Source organism: Nanorana parkeri, unplaced genomic scaffold, assembly GCF_000935625.1.
Source record: "Nanorana parkeri isolate BGI_ZX_2015 unplaced genomic scaffold, ASM93562v1 scaffold260, whole genome shotgun sequence".
NCBI classification, from domain to species: Eukaryota; Metazoa; Chordata; class Amphibia; order Anura; family Dicroglossidae; genus Nanorana; species Nanorana parkeri.
In genome coordinates, this window is record NW_017306528.1 from 1292390 (window position 1) to 1312163 (window position 19774).

The 19774-nt window shown below is 44.1% G+C and overlaps 1 protein-coding gene across 2 annotated transcripts; it reads left to right on the forward strand.

Moving 5' to 3' along the window:
* Nucleotides 1–737: 737 nt before the first annotated feature.
* On the forward strand, nucleotides 738–1516 carry CLDN5 (claudin 5). Of its 2 annotated transcripts, none has more exons than XM_018556958.1 (2): nucleotides 738–1458; nucleotides 1494–1516. In XM_018556958.1, exon 1 carries the CDS (start codon nucleotides 782–784, stop codon nucleotides 1427–1429), a length of 648 nt encoding a protein of 215 aa, XP_018412460.1. In that variant the 5' UTR covers nucleotides 738–781; the 3' UTR covers nucleotides 1430–1458; nucleotides 1494–1516. The 2 variants fall into 2 exon arrangements, with proteins under 2 accessions (XP_018412460.1, XP_018412461.1); XM_018556959.1 differs by having other exon boundaries at nucleotides 738–1455; nucleotides 1491–1515.
* The last annotated feature ends 18258 nt before the right edge of the window (nucleotides 1517–19774 follow it).

The window sequence follows — 19774 nt, forward strand, 5'->3', positions numbered from 1 at the left end:
CAGTAAAGTAAAAAGAATAAAAATATTTTAAATAAATAAAATATAAAAAAAGTTACAAGTATTGAGTACGGTACTTGGTATCTGAACAGCCTTATTTTTTTATTTTTTTTAAGTTGAACTAACCCTTTAAATTACCAACAGGTTGTTTTTTCTTTATACAATCAGCAACCTTAAATCTACAAATGTATTAACATCAATGAATGTATCAGTCCTGGTTTTAGCAGTCATGATGAGTAGAACTAGTATCCGTTGCTGTGAATTAGATTATTGATCCCCCACCTTGAGGCATCCCGAGACCCTAATGCCCGCCTATTGTACTGGCAGCCCCCTTCCTGTGAGCCTGCAGACAGGAAAGGAGAACACATCTCCAGCTCTGCCAGTGTTTTTCTTTCTTCTCTTCGTCTTGTGTTGTTTTTTCTCTTTTCCTTCGTCCTCCATCCTGCAGCAGGTGCTCCCTGTTCCTGGCTCCCCTCCAGCCCTTTCCTGACCCCCTGTCTACTATTAGTCACTCACTCATCCCCCGGCTTTTCGTTGGCGGACGTTGGATGCAGGAGCTCCTGATTGGCTGAGCGCGTTTCCCCCGGAGGGAGGTGGAGTCTGACCCAGGGAGCTACTTATTAGGAGATCCCGGAGTGTGAAGTCAGAGAGCTGTCCGCACGAAGTGAAGAGACGTGAGGCTGGAGGGTGACAGAGGACAGCAGTGACTGAGAGAAGACCGATCCCAGCTGTGACCATCTCCATCTCGTCACCTGTATCAGCATCCGCACATCCCAGTGCAGAGATGGGCTCCATCGCTCTGGAGATATTCGGGATGTCCATGAGCACCATCGGCTGGGTCGGGGTGATCCTGGCATGTGCCCTCCCGATGTGGCAGGTGTCCGCCTTCATAGAACAGAACATCGTGGTGGCTCAGTTCATCTGGGAAGGTCTATGGATGTCGTGTGCAGTGCAGAGTACGGGGCAGATGCAATGCAAGGTGTATGACTCCATCCTTGCGCTGCCCCCGGAGCTCCAGGCTGGCAGGGCTCTCACCGTTATGGCATCCATCGTGGGTTTGATCGGACTTATGGTGACAGTCGTTGGAGCTCAGTGCACTATCTGCTACCAGGGCACCAAGGTGAAAAGCCGCGTTTTGTTTGCTGGAGGAATCATCTACATCTTGACCGGGCTTCTGGTCCTTATCCCCCTGTGTTGGACCGCCAACATCGTGATCCGGGAGTTCTACGATCCCCATGTCCCTTCCTCTAAGAAGAGGGAGATGGGGGCTGCCCTGTACGTGGGCTGGGCGGCTACTGCGCTGCTTCTCCTCGGGGGCGTTCTTCTCTGCTTCTCCTGCCCAATGAAAGGCCAGTTCACCCCACCGGTCAGGTACTCTGCCTCTAGGAGACCGACATCCAACGGGGAATATGACAAGAAGAACTATGTATAAGGACACAGGCATGTCACCCTGGCACTGTGACAGTCCTCAGCCATGCACCCCTTCTGATTGAGTGCACATTGGCAGCCTCCAGAGACCCTTCTCTTCTTGGATGAGTGACTCTGCTCCAGCTGTCCCAGTGGATGTCCACAGGGTCCTTATGTATTTATCCCACATGGAACTGCACATTATTTTCCTTACAACTGGACTTTTCATGAAATCCTGTGTATATATATCCAGAAACTGTATATTTCCAGAAAGCCTTCCACCCTGAAGATCTGATCACCGGTATGGTCCTCACACAGCACCAGCACTCTGCTTATTGGACTCACAATGGTGCCTATTGTCTAATTATCATCTCTGCCAGAGCAGACCGTGCCATGGAGGACATGGCAATAAGGTAGATTGGATGTCAATGCAGAACAATCCTAGTGCCTCTCAGTAAGCTGGAACTTAGCTCAGAGAAATCCACAAGTCTTTGCTTGTCATATGACTGGGCTGAGAAGTATTGTGTAAAGATATTATTTAGCTGTATGAATGAATTCGTTTACCAACAAACTAAAGCAAATGTGGGCACTTGTGTGATGTAAGATTCCTATGTAAACTAAAGTAGAACATGTCTGGGTTACATTTGTTATAAGTATTGCTTAGATTTATGTAGATCTGAATGGCAAAGTTATGTTATCATCTCTTATAGTTGTCAAACATGAGTTCTGTAGGGGCACTAAACATCAACATTCAGAAGCAGAATGACTTTGAGTAAGTTAAGCTGTGACTAGTCTTCCATTATTCTGATACTGTTAAATGATGTCGACCTATTGTTTTTTTTATTATTATTATACTGGCCAATAAACATATTGACAGATCAACAATCAATCATAGAATCCATCATTTCAAGTGACCTTTTGCTCTAAAGGATACTTGGGATACTTGGGGTTGAATTACTTTAGGCAAATAGGCTGTTCGTGTTGCAAAGGCATTTTCCCTTAGTTTAGTATAGGAGATGAAACTCTGCTGACTTCCTTCATCCAGTCATGTGCAAGTAAAAAGACTATTTTTTTTATTTACCTTGCATATGATGGGGTATTCTTTGCAAAGTGAATTGTCACCATATTCAGTATAGTATGGGAAAGTCCCCTGCAAAGTGAAAGCAGCCAGGCAAAGTAAACAGCATATTTGACTTTAGTAAATCAACTTCATAAGGTTTATTTCAGAAGGATTTTCCTGTCAGTTCAGATTATTACTCTTAGGAGAAAAAAAAAACATATTTTTTATTGGTTATTCAGTACAGTTGGTTTCTGATTGTTTTATTGAACAGTCATTTAATTACATGCATGGACAGTATAAGATAAAAACACCAACTTACCCTTTTTTATATTCAGGGGTCATATCCTCAAAAGTCCTTCCCAGAACAAAAAGCATTGTCTTGTACTTCTGTGCATTCCATGAAAAACTGTAATCCGCAGATTTCACATTTGCTACATTGTTGAAACAGAATTTGATTAATGCTTTGTTTTTGTTTTTTCATGATAAACTGGATATTTATCAAAAAGTGCTCAGATGATCATTTTGGTACCCTTTTGCTATGTTACATTGTAATGTGTTTTATATGCTCTATTGTAATTCTCTATTGAATAAAAACATTTATTTAAATGTATACATTTTGCAAAAAAAAAAAAAGGTCTACCAAAGTTTGTTTGTATTTTCAAAACGAATAAAATGTCATTTTGTAAGAAAATAAAGGTGTGTTTCTTTTTGTTTGATAAACCAGTCAGTCAAAAATGTCACCAGTCAGCATGACCGGACTATAGCCTTGCAATTTATGTTAACATTTTTTGTGGGACACACAGAGCTTTTTTTTTGGTGGTATATAATCACCACTAGGGAGGGGGGCTATTTTTTACTATATAATGAAAAAAGTACCGTGAATTTCGGAACAAAAAAACATATATTTTCCCTACATTATGTTATAAAACCTTTATTCTTACCCATATTTTTGGTAAAATATAAAAGACGGAAAGCTCCTGGCCAACCGTTTAATTACAACGGGCGGCTGGGAATCTACTCGTCCGGCTCTGGCGTCCTCTCGTCTCCCCCTCTGGTTATAATTATTTTTTTTAAATTGTATTTTGCATGATTAGATGTTAGAACGGCTCACTGAGCTAAGTGAAAAATAATTCCTTCAGTTAATCACCTCCATGGTAATCAACTAAACACCTTTACTGGAAAAGACACGTCAGCTAACAGCCAGCTATCTCAGGGTGCCCAAAACGATTCTCTATCGGAAATGTTCCACGAATGGTCTTTAGAACAGAATTGAACAGTTGATGGGACACCAACAATTTTTTTTTACTATAATCCCGCTCAAATTTTCTCGAAGGGTGAGGCTGGAAAACTTTTTGTTGAATCAAACGAAAATCGCTGGATTAGCGGCATTTTTGTACGAAAAAATTAGCACACTGCACATGCGCAAACGAAAATTCCTTCTGTCGATCGACAAAATTCGGTGAGTTAGTATTGCTAACTAACGATTTTTGAAATCGACATTGCTCTGTGCATGATGGGGTATTTGAGCTAGAATCGAAAGAGGGTTCTTGGTAGCAATGAAAATGTCCAATCGGAAATCTATAGGTCTATGACCAGCTTTAGTCAGGTGTTTAGTCACATGAGATTATCATTCAATCTGGCCATAAACAGCTAAATATGGAAAATGCAAAGAGAGACCTCCACTGCTCCTTTCACATCACAGTTCCACCGCTCGGGTTGGTTGCATGTGCTGGCCAGAGAGCCCTCCATACTCCACAGCAAATGCAATCAATACAGACAGCTGCACACTGCCATTCTTCACCCAAAGCTTCTTTAGTTGTGAAATCCAGTCAGCTCCATGCTTGTGATCCCCTGCTTGCTAGTTGCTCACTTCTAACACATTAGAGGTGAGAGACTAGCAGGAGGGGATCACAAGAAGGCAAATTGCAAATTGTGTTGGCACTGCATTGGGCAGCTGGGGCTGAAGTAAACTTTATTCCTTGCCTCCTAGACTCAGAGTGTCAAATATGTGAGCTCCCACCACTCAAGTTCCACTACTTCAAGCATCATTCCTGGTATTCTTTCAAGTATACGTGCGTATGTCCATTCCTGTTGACTCCCAGGGGCAAATGCCCTTTTGGCACCATATTAAAACAGTCCCTGCTAGAAGTTCCTTAGAGGCATAAGAAGTTGGTCAGTGAATTAAGCCATCCACATAGACACAAAACTTGACTGGGCTACACTTAAGCAACATTAGCTTGTCCAGGACGTACACCACCCATGACTGGACATGAAAGGTGCAGTAGCATGCAGATACAGTCATTCTTCTGTCCTCCTATATGCATATACAAAGCAATAACTGGCTCCAAGTGCGGTCCATCATTTCCTCCATGATTAGAATCATCATTTCCTCCACTAGACTAATATCAAGACAGAGTCATATACTAAATCTAGATATACAATGAGGGGAACTTTTACATACATTTAATAAATATGCTGATATATTAGTAATTATCTTACCTACTTAGAGTATGATACTGATACATATTATTATTATGATCACTTTTATCCAACATTATTTGTACTTTAAGATTGATTGAAGGGCAAAGAAAGAGTTACATAAATATTACCTTTTACCACTTGCAAGAAAACATACATACACTATATTGCCAAAAGTATTGGGACATCTGCCTTTGCACGCACATGAACTTTAATGGTATCCTAGTCTTAGTCCGTAGGTTTCAATATTAAGTTGGCCCACCCTTTGCACCTGTAACAGCTTCAACTCTTCTGTGAAGGATGTCCACAAGGTTTAGGAGTGTGTCTATGGGAATGTTTGACCATTCTTCCAGAACCGCATTTGTGAGATCAGGTACTGATGTTGGACGAGAAGGCCTGGCTCACAGTCTCCACTCTAATTCATCCCAAAGGTGTTCTATCGGGTTGATGTCAGGACTCTGTGCAGGCCAGTCAAGTTCTGCCACCCCAAACTCGCTCATCCATGTTTTTATGGACCTTGCTTTGTGCCGTGGTGCGCAGCCATGTTGGAACAGGGAGGGGCCATCCCCAAACTGTTCCCACAAAGTTGGGAGCATGAAACTGTCCAAAATGTCTTGGTATGCTGATGCCTTAAGAGTTCCCTTCACTGGAACTAAGGGGCCAAGCCCAACCCTGAAAAACAACCCCACATCATAATTCCCCATCCACCAAACTTTACACTTGGCACAATGCAGTCAGGCAAGTACCGTTCTCCTGGCAACACCCAAACCCAGACACGTCCATCGGATTGCCAGACAGAGAATCGTGATTCGTCACTTCAGAGAACACGCCTCCACTTCTCTAGAGTCCAGTAGTGGCGTGCTTTGCACCACTGCATCTGACGCTTGCCATTGCACTCGGTGATGTAAGGCTTGGATGCAGCTGCTCGGCCATGGAAAACAATTCCACAAAGCTCTCTATGCACTGTTGTTGTGCCAATCTGAAGTCCACTCGAAGTTTGGAGGTCTGTAGCTATTGACTGCAGACAGTTGGCGACTTCTGCGCACTATGCGCTTCAGCATGCGCTGACCCCGCTCTATCATTTCATGTGGCCTACCACTTCGTGGCTGAGTTGCTGTTGTTCCCAGTTGCTTCCACTTTGTTATAATACCGCTAACAGGTGACCGCGGAATATTTAGTAGCAAGGAAATTTCACGGATAAACATATTGCACAGGTACCTATCACGGTACCAGACTTGAGCTCCTGAGAGCGACCCATTCTTTCACAAATGTTTGTAGAAGCGTCTGCATGCCTAGGTACTTGATTTTATACACCTGTGTGGTCATGGAGGTGATTGGAACACCTGAATCCAATTATTTGGAGGGGTGTCCCAATACCTTTGGCAATATAGTGTATTTGTATTCTGCAATTGTCATGGAGACTTAATGGCAGTAACTCATTCCAGGCATCACGTATTTAAGTAGCTGCAGGTATAGTTCCTGAACGACCCTAGTGCCACTGTCTTACATTTTCTTTTTCTTTTTCGAAATGTAAAATGTTCACTAAATAAACTTCAGCATTTCTCAACAGCCAAATGTATCATTTTTTAAATCTTTTATTGCTCAGTCTATGTCATAGATCCTAAAAAACTCTTTTACATTGAGCTTCCGATCAGAGAGGCCTGAAAAACTAAAAGGTGGACCTAATCAAAACACTATGTGAAAGGGGCCTAAAGCTGGCCATACACCTCTAGATTATCTGCAGATTTTCTATGGTCAGATGGAAAAAGTGCAACAGATTCCTCCATCTACGCTCCCACTGGGCCAAGCTTCACTATCTTGCTAGTCGGCCACGCTGGCTCTCGCAAAATACTAAACATTGCCTGCATCCAATCAGATTGTTCAGGTATTTTGAGAGCCAGCCGGGCCGACTAACAAGATAATGAAGCTTGGCCCAGCGGGAGTGTAGATGGAGGAATCTGTTGCACTTTTTACATCTGACCACAGAAAATCTGCAGATAATCTATAGGTGTATGGCCAGCTTTAGCCTAAAAATTTGGGAATCGGAGTAATTTAGTATAAAAATGTTGCTACAGAAACCAGTCATAGGTGAAAGAAATGCAAGCTCATTACAAGGAAGCTACTATGTAATTGTTCACCAGGTGGCCATACACTGGTAGATTTTCCTACAAACTTTCATATGAAAAATATGGTCAGAACATTCAATAATACCATCAGAGACTTGACAAATGTCATTTAAAATTTAGAATTAGACTTTTGTTTGTTCAAAAAAAAAATTCCACCCTGCTTTTTTTTTATCACTAGGGTTGAAATCGATCGTTGATTTGACCCCCATTAACTATTAGAAAATGTAATAAATGTTCCAAAAATAAACATTTTTGAACAAAATTGTACTGATGTATGGCCCATTCACACTTTCCTGCGTGTATTTTATTGCATGAAATTGCATTTAGATCCCTTTCAATTCTATAACAATGGTTCCTATTCATGCTTAGCAGCAGGGCTGTCACTAAACTTTTTATTGCCTCCTGAGATCAGGGGGGGGGGGGGCTGGGGTTTCATGTTGGGGGGGTGCGGTTGGTCTCTGCATCATCTCACCACCTGATTCTGGCTATGGCCAGTCTCTGGCGTCACTCGTTGCCAGGAACCCGGGCGAGACACCGGCCAGAGCGTCCCAGGTTTATAAGAGCTCTTATAAGAGCAACCTGAGATGCTCTGGCAGGAAAGGGGCCAGCTGGCACGCTTCAAACCTTGTGCAGCAGAGTAACCATGCCACTCTGCCTGCCGCCCCTTCACGTGACCCAAAGAGATGCCGCCTAAAGGAACAGTCTCAGGCTGCCTCATTATAGGGATGGCACTGCTTAACAGCATTGAAGCTTTGTGTGGTTGTAAATATGAAGGACATGCTGTAGTTTTGAGTATTTACACCATGGAAATTCCCACTCTGAATGCTTCTCTCTCCCTTTACATAACTAATGATGAAAAAAAACATGCACATTTCATAAATGTAATAAAAAAGACATACAGAAAAAGTGCATGTACTGCGTATGCATAGATGTGAAGGGATCCTTTTTAAGAAAAGCAGATGCAGAAACACGGAGGGGATTGGAGGGTTTGGAGAAGAACAGAAGGAGGGCATGCATATGTATAATAGGAAGGTGGAGGAGGCATTGGTGCACAGGCTGTTCCTCTTAGTCTACGATGACCTAATGTGCCAAATGATAAGCCTGTCCAAGGTTAGCATTGCAGATACACCAGTTTTTATACCAGTGTACTTCTAGTGAAAAGCTGGACATGACTAACTACTTGCTGTTACCTCTCCTGAGGACAACCTGCTGCAGATTGTAACTTTTAAAGTTTGGATCTGATCATTAAAACATCCAGCGTAGCTATAGATGTTTTCTCAGAGATACTGCCGGTGCCAAGAGCCACTCCGGACAGACAGCGCGAGTTGAGGGAGCTTAACAAGTGAAGATATGATATTCCCATCTGCAGATGAGTCTTCCATTGAACTCAGTAGAATTGGTGATGTACATGTGTGAGGGTCGCACTAGCCGACTAGGAAGATTTCTATGAAAAGATAGTGCAGTGTTGGACAGGTCATGCACTCAATATCACTGGAGTCCACAATTTGGGTAAGTATATCCTGTTAGGAGGATGCTAAGGACAGTTTAAAGCCCAACTCCAGGGTTAATGTTTTCTTCTCTGTTTTATTACCTTTTCCTAAGCATACAATCACCCCCTCAATCAGTCACTTCATAAACAAGATACGCTACGAAAAAATTTTCAGGGACTACATGTCCCTTGATTCCTGTCCTGTTATCTGTCTGCTGGGCGGAGTCAGAGCAAGAAAAGGGGGCGGGCTCAAGATACCTGCAGGGGGGGTTGCAGATAGTTGCTTTTCCATAACACTGCCCACACTCTCTTCCAACTGGCATGGTTATATCAGTACCCCAGGTACCTAAGTTGGCCATACACTCAGGGCAGAGGCAACCTGAAGCTGTTGCCTTAGGTGACATCTCTTTGGGTCACGCGGGGGGTGGCATGCAGAATGGCATGCAACGTGCACAATGTTTGCAGTGTGCCTACCGCCCTCTTTGCAGCCAGAGCATCTCAGATTGCTAAGAACAAGGCAGGGAGATGTGTGAGCCATACACATCTGCCCGGCCAGCTCTTAGCAACCTGGGATGGTCTGGCCGGCATCCTCTTCATCTACTGGCAACCAGTGACAGTATTGGTTGCCAGAAGCTAGGCGGGGTGCCAGGCAGAGCTGGGCGGAGGGATGATGCAGAGGCCCCCCAACAACAACCCCCCTGTTTAGCATGCACCACCAGCACCCTCCATTTCAGGTGGCCAAAAGGCTAGAGACACCCCTGCATACACTGCTCCAATTTTAACCTAGCCAGCAGGAAACTCAAGCCGTGCGTGGCCATGTCAGTACATCTATATTCAAGTAAAGTCAATTAGTTAATCGACTTTTGATGAAGGAGCTGATCCATAAATCTTTGGCCAACCAGTGACTGGTTGTGCAGTGTTGGCATTTGTTGCTTTATATTCACTGTTATTCACTTTTATTCACCGTTATACTGGATTTGCGAATTGTGAATTTCAATAAAGTCTGAAGTATTGGAATTCTCTGGATAGTGCGGTCTGTTCGTATAATACTACATTCCAAGGTGGAGACACACCTATTGGACCAGCACTTGGGGAGTCCTGATGGTGGCTAAGGAATTGGAGCAGTGAGATTTCCTTTGGTTCTACAGCTGCAGTCGCTGTTCAGATATTCTGATCAGTGTTTTTTAACGTTCAACCTGTGGGGCTGAATGAGAGCAAACAAATATTGTATGGCCAGCCTTAGCACTACACAGTATTGGTGTGGGGACTGCTCGCCATAAAGATATGGAATGACCAAAATTGTCCAGTCCCCATGGCAGGAAATTAGCATTTCAGAGGAAGAAACAGTTTGAAAGTGCATATCCCTGGGTGTGTTGACAAGATGTGTTGGAGGAAGGAACGGAATTTTGATTTTTGTCCAGAGTTGGGCTCTAAGGCTACAATTCAACAAGTGTTAGGCGTCTGCTTTCTTATGCAGGATTTGGAGTGGTAAACTCCAAATGTAGTGTGTAGATGTGCAGGAAACATTGGCCTGTGATCTGTGGCTCTGTTGGTTCCCCTGATGACAGCAATTCTTCTTATCTATGTCAGAAAAAGCAGACCAGCACAGGAATCTTACACTTCCACAATAAGATCATATGCTTTCTTCTGACCTGGGGTTAGCTGACACCTTGGCTGATATTCTTCTACAATCTTTTGTTGATACCATTGACAAGGAATGAGTGAAAACCACCTCATGTGCTTTCATCCAAATATATCATAATAATGGAGGAAGTGTCTAAGAAATTGTGTCTAAGAATTCTTTTGATGAGATATTAAAGTCAAAATGCTTTAAAGGAGAACTATGGGGTTAAGGCTTTTCCCCATAGTTCTCCTTAGGGTAACGGGAGGACACAAACTAGCGTCCTCCCGTCACCCTAAGCTCAGTATACCGCGAGCTGTAGCTCGCGTTATACTGAGACGCCGCAGTATACCGCAAGCTGCTGCTCGTGGTATACTGAGATGCTGCAGCTGAAGCGGACCCCGACAATTATGAGTGACAGCTGGCTCTGCCTATCTAGAGGCAGAGCCAGCTGTACCCGCCCCCTCCCCCGTCCGTTCCGCCAGTCAGCGCTGGCGGATCGGAGCGAGGAGCGGGGAATCCAGCCCCTCCCCTGTCATGGCAGAGAACCGGTATGTGTTCACCTCCCGATCTACTGAGCTGACCTGTGACAGTCTCATTGTCACAGGTCGGCCAGAACTATGAGGTGAGTGAAAAGCACTCACCTCATAGTTCTCCTTTAAGCTACTACAAATGCTGATGAAATATCTTACAATGGAACTCCTTAATGTTTAAACATTTTAGTTTCCTGCAAAATAAGCTGGCCCCCCTGAGCACTGGTCCTGATATCCTGTATTAGGATGGGTCCTTTCTCTTGCAGGAATCTATGGAGCCACCCTTGTGCGTGCTTGTAAGCTGTTCGTGACTCAAGAAATACACAGGCACAGCAATACTTACCTACTTCCTGCTCCTCTTTCCTTCCTTCTCCCATGTAGTAGATGGAGAGCTGCTGGAGACTGCTATGTCCCTTGTGATCTTGTACTGGACAAGAAGTTCAGAGAAGTGTTTTCTCTGAACTTCTTGTCCAGTACAAGATCACAAGGGACATAGCAGTCTCCAGCAGCTCTCCATCTACTAGCTTCTGATTGTGCTATATAGGCAGGTAAAACAGCTTTCTGATATGTACTGAATGTAGTGTAAACTGATCTATAAATAGTAAAATACCCTTTGACGGTGAGACCTAGGGGTTATCTTCAGTTAATTTTTATCTACCAGACCATGGATGGATGCCTAGTGCTTTTGTCTATGAAAATGTCCTGCAGAATACATAAATTTAAGCTGGCCGTACCCTGCTCAAAATCGAGCATTGTGTCTCCCCATTGGTCCCCCTCCCTTCAACAAAAGACAATTTTTCAATCCACTATTGTTGAAGTAGATGATCTGGAAATTCTCTGCCAAACAGTGACTTTGGCCGGTCAGCTAGAGGCGCTGTTTAGGTATTCTGACAGTGGTATGTCCACCGATGTCAGAATACAATAGCTCGGGGGGCCTCTAGTCACACTGTTTGGTGTGGATGGGGTATTCAAGTGTTTTTCTCATTCAGCCATTGGGGCCGAACAAGAAAAAATGAACAGGGTATGGTCAGCCTTATACTGTAACTGTATACATAAATACAAACAAAAAAGAAATACTTATTTCTTATGTTTATCAGCTCCATCTAGTGGCCATAATTTGGGATTACATTACATTTGACCTGAAAAGAAAATAGAATAATGTAGTATTAAACTCTAATGAATACAGAATCAACAAATATACATTGTCCAGCAAAGAATTTCTTTCCATTTTTTGCCATGCACTTACAGTCATCATGTTTCCAAATAGCTCTGTGTCTCTCAGCTCTGCTTCCCTGAACTTCCTGTCCAGTACAAGATTAAAAGGGACAGAAAAGTATCCAGCAGCCATCCATCTACTGGCTTGGAGAAGGAAGGGGGAAGGAAGGGGGGGGGAGCAGGGGAAGGTCTTGCTGTGCCTGTGTTTTTTTGAAAGTCCATTGTCCCATCGCACTCCAGACCGCGAAAATCCCTTCGGAAAATGGGTGCTGCGGTAGTCAACGGGTGGCAGCCGTAACAATCATGGACAGAAGCAGAGACACCGGCACTCCAGATTTGCAAAAAAATTCTATTTATTGACGTGCATCATAGTAGCAATGTGTAGTAGTGTGTTTTTTTTGAAGACACACACAGCCTAATAGCACACACAAGGGTGGCTCCATAGGACCCTGCAAGGGAACTACCGTAATCAGGGACAGTGCTCAGCTGACTCTGTAGGAAACTAAAACGTTTAAACATCAAGAAGCAGCATCCATTGTAAGTGATTTCATCAGCATTTAATATAGCTTAAAAACCTTTTGAGTTTAATATCATTTTAAGAATGTTCATTTTTGCCTTGAGTCGCACAGAACGAATGTTCACAGAGATTCGCAGGGCAAAATGTTTACAATTAGACTCTCTAAAAAGTTTACAATACAAAATAGATGTTAAAGATACTACAGCCCATTAGCATATACTGTAGTCTGTAAATAAACATCTACAAGATACCCAAATAAGTATAAAATAGAGCGGCCCTCAGCAATGATAAACTCCCCCTATGTCATTTTACCTTTCAGTATCCAGCCCCTGTGTATGTACTGTGTATGTACTTATACTGGTGGACTGGTTAACAACTTTTCCGAGTGTTTGTTTTCTTAATGGTTTCATGATTTTAAAGTGACACTAAACTCAGGGGATAAACCTTAAAACTGCATTCAAGTACCTTAACTATTATTACAAATGTATCTTATTTGTGTATCACTCGGCTGTAGATCCTAAAATCATCTCTGAATTGGTGCCGACACTGTCCTTCCTTCTGGAGGGGGGCTACTTTTGTTCTCCATGGTTACTGTGTTTTAGCCACCACTCCAAGCTCACTCCCGTGATGGACTACAATCTCACATTTAGTTTACCAATTTGTATCGAGATTGTAACCCATCACGGGAGTAAACTTGGAGCGGTGGCTACTTTACAACACACACAGGAGCCATGGGGAACAAAAGTAGCCCCCCTCCAGGAGGAAGAACAGTGTCAGCACCAATTCAGAGATGATTTGAGGATCTACAGCTGAGCGATACACAAATAAGATACATGTTTGTTAATAGTTAGGGTATGTGAATACATATTAAAGTTTTAACTCCTGAGTTTAGTGTCACTTTAAGTGTTAATAATAATTAATAGTTAATCATTCTTGATCATACTTAGTGCACACACTTTTATTTTCAAATCATTTTCTTCTTAACCTAGTCAGTATGGTTTAATCTCTCAGTCTCCGCCACATTTTAAAGCAGTTCAAGCTGTGATCAAATACAAGCACTTACGGCTGAATAACTTAGGACTGAGCAACGAGCTCTTCTGAACACAAACCAGCATGAGCAGCCAATCCAGGATTAGCCTACTGCACATGCTGTGTGAACATGCTAAGCATGTTAAGCTAAACCGGCAGGGATAATGCAAGGCACAGCGCGCACAGATATTACCAGTAGGATTCAACTGAACCTTCACAGTTTACTCTTTGTGTACAGAAGCCACTTTAGAAACATGTATAAAATGTGGTTTTCTCATCAAAGAAACTGGTATCATGTTCTGATTTGTCATTTCATGAATAGCAAATACAATAATAAAGCACAACAGCTAACAGTTGGTAAGGTCAGGCTTCTGTGGTCTCTCCAAAATCCATGCCAAATCCTTATCCCAGAGAGGATCTGGTATGGAGTTTAAGGGGGGACCCACATGAAAACACAAAAAAGCCCCCCTTTAAATTAGCACCCCTCCCTTTTTACATCAAAGTCATCATTTACATTAGGAGCCTGCAAGGAGCCGCTTCACATCAGAAGCCCCTATATTCACATCAAAGCCCCTCACTTCATATCACATTTACATTACAAGCCCCCTTTACATTACAAGCCCCCTTTACATTACAAGCCCCCCTTCACATCAAGAGCCTTCTTCTAGTCAGAAGTTCCCCTTTACATCGGGAGCCCCCTCCACATCAGAAGCCCTCTTCAAATCTGAGGCCCCCTTTCCCATCAGAAGCTTGTCTGCACCATGGAAAGGCATGATGCTGTGCAAAATCTCATTGCACCCCTGAGGAAGGTTCTTTGGTTGAGAAAGGCTGGTGTAGGTTATCGTTCACATTTAAAGGCAAACAATCATCTAATGAGAAACTATAATGGTCCGGGGCAGTTTTTAAAGTGACATTAAACCTTCCCAAGCATGAGAAGACATGAGGATTTAAAAGGAAGAGCAGCAAAGAGAAGGGAAACTACCATGGATTACACAATGACAGCGTGCAGTGTTTTGTAATAGTTGTCTAAGAGGCCCCAAATTCTTGCAGGTGGTATAGCTGACCATTTGTCTTGGCAAAATGCCTCTAGGTCATGCAAAGTCTTTGGTTGTCTTGCATGAACCGCACGTTTGAGATCACCCCAGAGTGGCTCACTGATATTAAGGTCAGGAGACTGTCATGTCCACTCCAGAACTTTCACCTTTTTCTGCTGTAACCACTGGAGGGTCAACTTGGCCTTGTGCTTAGGGTCATTGTCGTGATGAAAATTTTCCACTTCTTAATAAGTGATTGATCAGTACTGACTGACATTTTCAAGGCTTTGGATATCTTTTTATATCCCTTTCCATCTTTATCTGTAAAAAATAGGTCAAGGCAACTGGACTTGCTATATTTTTCTTGAAGATGTTTCACTGGTCACTCAATTCAGCCTCCGGGTCATCCCTCCGTCTGTTTGCTGGAGTATGGGCAGTCCCGAACAGTGGCGGACCTAATGAACAAAGGGCCCTGGTGCAGGATTTTATCTTGGGCACCCCTTCCAGCTGCCAAGGGGGGGCGCGGGAGCGGATCTCACTGGCTCCCCAACCCCCCCAGCGGTCTCTGCACCAGAGGAGCTTACACTCTAATGGGCCCCCACAGTCGCACACTATTATTATACATTTATTCAGCTTACACTCTAATGGAATTAGTAACGCACTGGACTCAGGACTTTAGTAAAGCACTAGACTCTGGACTTAGTGACACATTGGACTCTGGACTTAGTGAGGCACTGGACTCAGGACTTTAGTAAAACACTGGACTCTGGACTTAGTGACACATTGGACTCTGGACTTAGTGAGGCACTGGACTCAGGACTTAGTGACGCACTAGACTCTGGACTTAGTGACACACTGGACTCTGCAAAACAGTGGACTTAGCAGTAAAAACAGAAGAACACTCAGAATACAAGCCCCAATGCCCTGCTACCTGCTTACCACTCTGTCTCCTCAGTAGGTGCAGCCTGGTCACTGGTCAGATGCTCCACCTCCTGCAGAGCCCGCACTGAAAGACAGAAGAACAGCAGTGGCTGTGAACGGAAAAGTGCCACTCGCTGTACACAGTGACAGCCCCGGAGCCTCTGTGCTGCCCGGAGCCGCTGCAGCAATTGCCTTCCTTCTCCCTGACCCTGTCCGCCCCTGTCAATAGGTCCTGGGGCGGCCAGGCCACATCTCACTCGGCCCCAGACCCGCCTCCAGTCCCACCTCCGGTCCTGCCTCTGCCCCTCCTCCACCCGGCAGCTCTCTCAGCTAAATTAGGCAGCTGTGAGACCCAATGAGCGGCTGCCTAATTTGCCCGAAAATGTTCACAGTTACAGGCAGTCCCCGAGTTACGAACATCCGAGTTACGTACGACTCGTACTTGTTGTTGTAATGCCACCGTGCTTGTGCCAACTTTCATAGTACTGTACCTCCTGTACATTACAGAAAGTTGTTAGCCGCGTAGACGAGGAGTGGATCTGGTTCGTAGTACTGTACCTCCTGTGCATTACAGGAACTTGTTAGACATGCAGACGAGGAGTGCCTGCCTCTTCTTCTGGGTCTGGTACTGTACATTACAGGAAGTTGTACAAACATCTGTCCAATTTGCAAATGTTATTTTTTTATTTTTGGTTAGTATGGTGTATGGTTAGAGCCACTGTGAGGACAGCAAAACAAATGTTTCAGGGGGTTAACCCTTCCCTATGCTATCCAAAACTAAAAAAACAAATTTTGGGCTGGAGGTACACTTAAAAAATGTTCCAACTTACATAGAAATTCAACTTAAGAACAAACCTACAGAAGCTATCTTGTACGTAAGCCGGGGACTGCCTGTATATGACTTCCAACAACTGTTACCTCAAACACTTCATCAAAACAGTCTGTCTAATTTGAGGAGCTTAAACCTAGTCTGGTTTCAGATTCATGCTACTTTGAATGGACTCTGCGTGTTTACAGGAAACCATAAGACTCATGATACATTCTAAAAGGTGAAGTAGAGCTGAGCAAAGCGAAGTTAAAGTGACACTAAACTTAGGAGTTAAATCTTAAAAATACATTCTAGTACCTTAACTATTAACAAAAATGTATCTTATTTGTGTATCACTTGGCTGTAGATCCTCAAATCATCTCTGAATTGGTGCTGAAACTTCCTTCCTTCTGGAGGGTGGCTACTTTTGTTTTCCAAGGTCCCTGTGTGTGTTGTAAAGTAGCCACCACTCCAAGCTCAATCCTGTGATGGACTACAATCTCATGTTTAGTTTACTAATTTGTAATGAGATTGTAGTCCATCGTGGGAGCGAGCTTGGAGCGGTGCCTATTTTACAACACACACAGGGACCATGGGGAACAAAAGTAGTCACCCTCCAGAAGGAAGGACAGTGTCATCACCGATTTAGAGATGATTTGCGGATCTACAGCTGAGTGATACATAAATAAGTTACAGTATTGTTAATAGTTAAGGTATTTGAATGAATTTTTACGTTTTAACTCCTGAGTTTATTGTTACTATAAGGAAAGAAAAAAAAAGGTACGAAAGATAGAGATAACAATCAAAAGTTATTTTGTTGTTCATTTTTAAAGTTAAGAAAATGACAAGATGAATTCTTAAAGACATATTTCATGAGGTTATAAACCTAGCCAATTTCCTACCTCAGTCTGTAACCTACTAAAGAACACCTCACTATGTGCTGGGCGGTTGGGGGAGGAGGCCTAGGACCAGGAGGAGAAGTTATTGATGAATGATGAAGGCCGTTCAGAATGGAATTGAAGGTGGGCTCAAAGACAGCTGCTGCAGTCTCAAAGGATTTTATTGTGGAGATGCAAGTTTGCGGGAAATTGATCATAATATGTTTTAATACAGGACAGGGTTTGCTACAAGTGTGGGGGAAAAAAGGTAAGACTGGAGTTTACCTTTCATGTATAAATTATGGGGAATCCGATATGTGGTGTTAGAACACTAGAATCTCCTAGTTGGAGAGGAACTGGGGTATTCAAGACATACAAGAATCTAGGCATTGGCTCAGTCCACCAGACTCCACCTGGCTGTAACTAAAATATTTTGTGTAGACTGCCCCTGAAGCTGGAAAGTTTAAATAGTCACCCTCATTCCTAATAGTTCTTTTCACCTTCTATTGTAAAAATGTTATGTCACACGTAGGAGTCAATTGATATGTTTTTTTCAGAGCCGATACCGATATGGGCCACCTTGCAGGCCAATAACCAATATCAGGTGCTGATATTCTGCTTACATCCAGCTGCGGAAACTTGCGGCGGCAGATGAACACATAGCCCTGTAACCGGTGATCGGGCTATGTGTTCATCTGACGGCGGCAAGCTTCCGCAGAAGACAGCTAAATGTAAACAGCAGGCAGTGGGAGGAGCAATAGCCACAAGTATATATTTGTTATGGGCAAAAATTGAAATGCTGTCTGTCCTAGCTGAGATTCGCCATCTCTATTGGTCCAGGTGACCATTTTCTCTTGTATAGAAAGTGATGGAAAAAAACAAAAATTTACACTTGTCAAAGGAACAGGAGATAAGGGGAAATCTTCTAATAGGGAAACCAGTTCTGATGACAACTCTCTGAGGGCATTTCCTATGACTTTGAAAATTTTTATTTGACTTCCTGTTGTGTCTTGAGTTCAGCAAATCTATGCAAAAACTAAAAATGTTTTGACTTTGGTTATACTTTAATGTAATATCACTGGGAAGAATTAAATGCATGTCATTGTCCTCTTGTCCTTATTGCTTCATTTCGAAAACACAGTATATTATAATAAATTGTCATTTGATAAATATTACGTTCTCCTTTACAAAAGAGAATATAGCTACAGTATATAGACAAGAGAGTGGCTTGTTTAATTTTAACCAATAAGCTATATTTTTTCAGGCACTGCAGAAGAGTCTAATGAAGGGACGGAAATTTCCGAAATAATTTTGTAATTTTCTTGCTGTTGTGCCCAGCAAACTGTTGTAGGCTTAGAACGTAATTTAATTGAGGACAGGGCTTTCATTTAAAATGGTCATAGTTCTTCAAGAGGTCTATCGTTAGCCTATTGTACACTTTAGTTTTAAAATATTGCATATACCATATAGGCAGGACAGGGTTAACGTAGGGGTGGAGCTGCCGCTCTAGGCCTGCCCCTGCAAATAGGCCCAGCCGACCCAGATCAACGCTGTACCCAGGTCGGTGACCGGCCACAATCAGGCAGCGGCGGCCCTCTATTCAAGCATTTTAGAGGGCCACTTGCTGGGGCATCTCGGGGCCATAGTGAGGAGCGAGCAGCCCTCCAATATGCCTAAATAGAGGGCCGACGTAGGTCCCTGCGTCATGTCATGTGCCACCTCCTCCTCTCCGGGGAAAGCAGTTGCCGCCAGGACCGGTTCTGTGACGTTCGCTGGCAGCATGCGGGTCCTCGTACTCATTCCCAGAGGAGGCGAAGGGGCCCTGGACACCATCCAAGAACAACATGTGGGCATGGCGGCAGCTGGGGGATAGGCGGGGGCAAGGTTAGTGTGGGGAGAGGTCACGTGAGGAGGGTCAGCAGCAACCAAGACCTCCCATCAGCCTCAATCTTCCCCCTGTGGAACCAGCTGATGCCCACTGTGTGCCAAGCATTCCCATATTAGAGGGATGCTCACCCCTCACTAGGGCCCCAAGAGGCCCCAGCAAAGTGGCTCTCTAATATGCCTGAATAGAGGGCCGCAAGCAGTAACCGGTCGCAATCAGGCAGCGGCGGCCTTCTATTCAGGCATATTAGAGGGCTGCTCGCTGGGGCCTCTCGGGGACCCAGTGAGGAGCGAGCGGCCCTCTAATATGCCTGAATAGAGGGCTGCCCCTGCCTGACTGAGGTCGGTCACTAGCTGAATAGAGAGCCGCACCCTGGCTGGCATACCTGGTGAGCCGGCACTGACTACCCAGAGCTCGCACTCACCGCCCAGACCCGCACTGACCGCCCAGACCCGCACTGACCGCCCAAAGCCCGCACTGACTCTCAGAGTCTGCACTCACCACCCAGAGTCCGCACCCCCGCACTAACCACCCAGACTCTGCACTGACCACCCAGACTCCGCACTGATCACCCAGACTCCGCACTGACCACCCAGACTGCGCACAGAGCCCGCTGTAACCACCCAAAGCCCGCACTGACCACCCAGACTCCACACTGACCACCCAGACTCCACACTGACCACCCAGACTCCGCACTGACCACACAGACTCCGCACAGACCTCGCATTGACCACCAAAAGTCCACAATGACCACCCAGAGTCCGCACTGACCACCC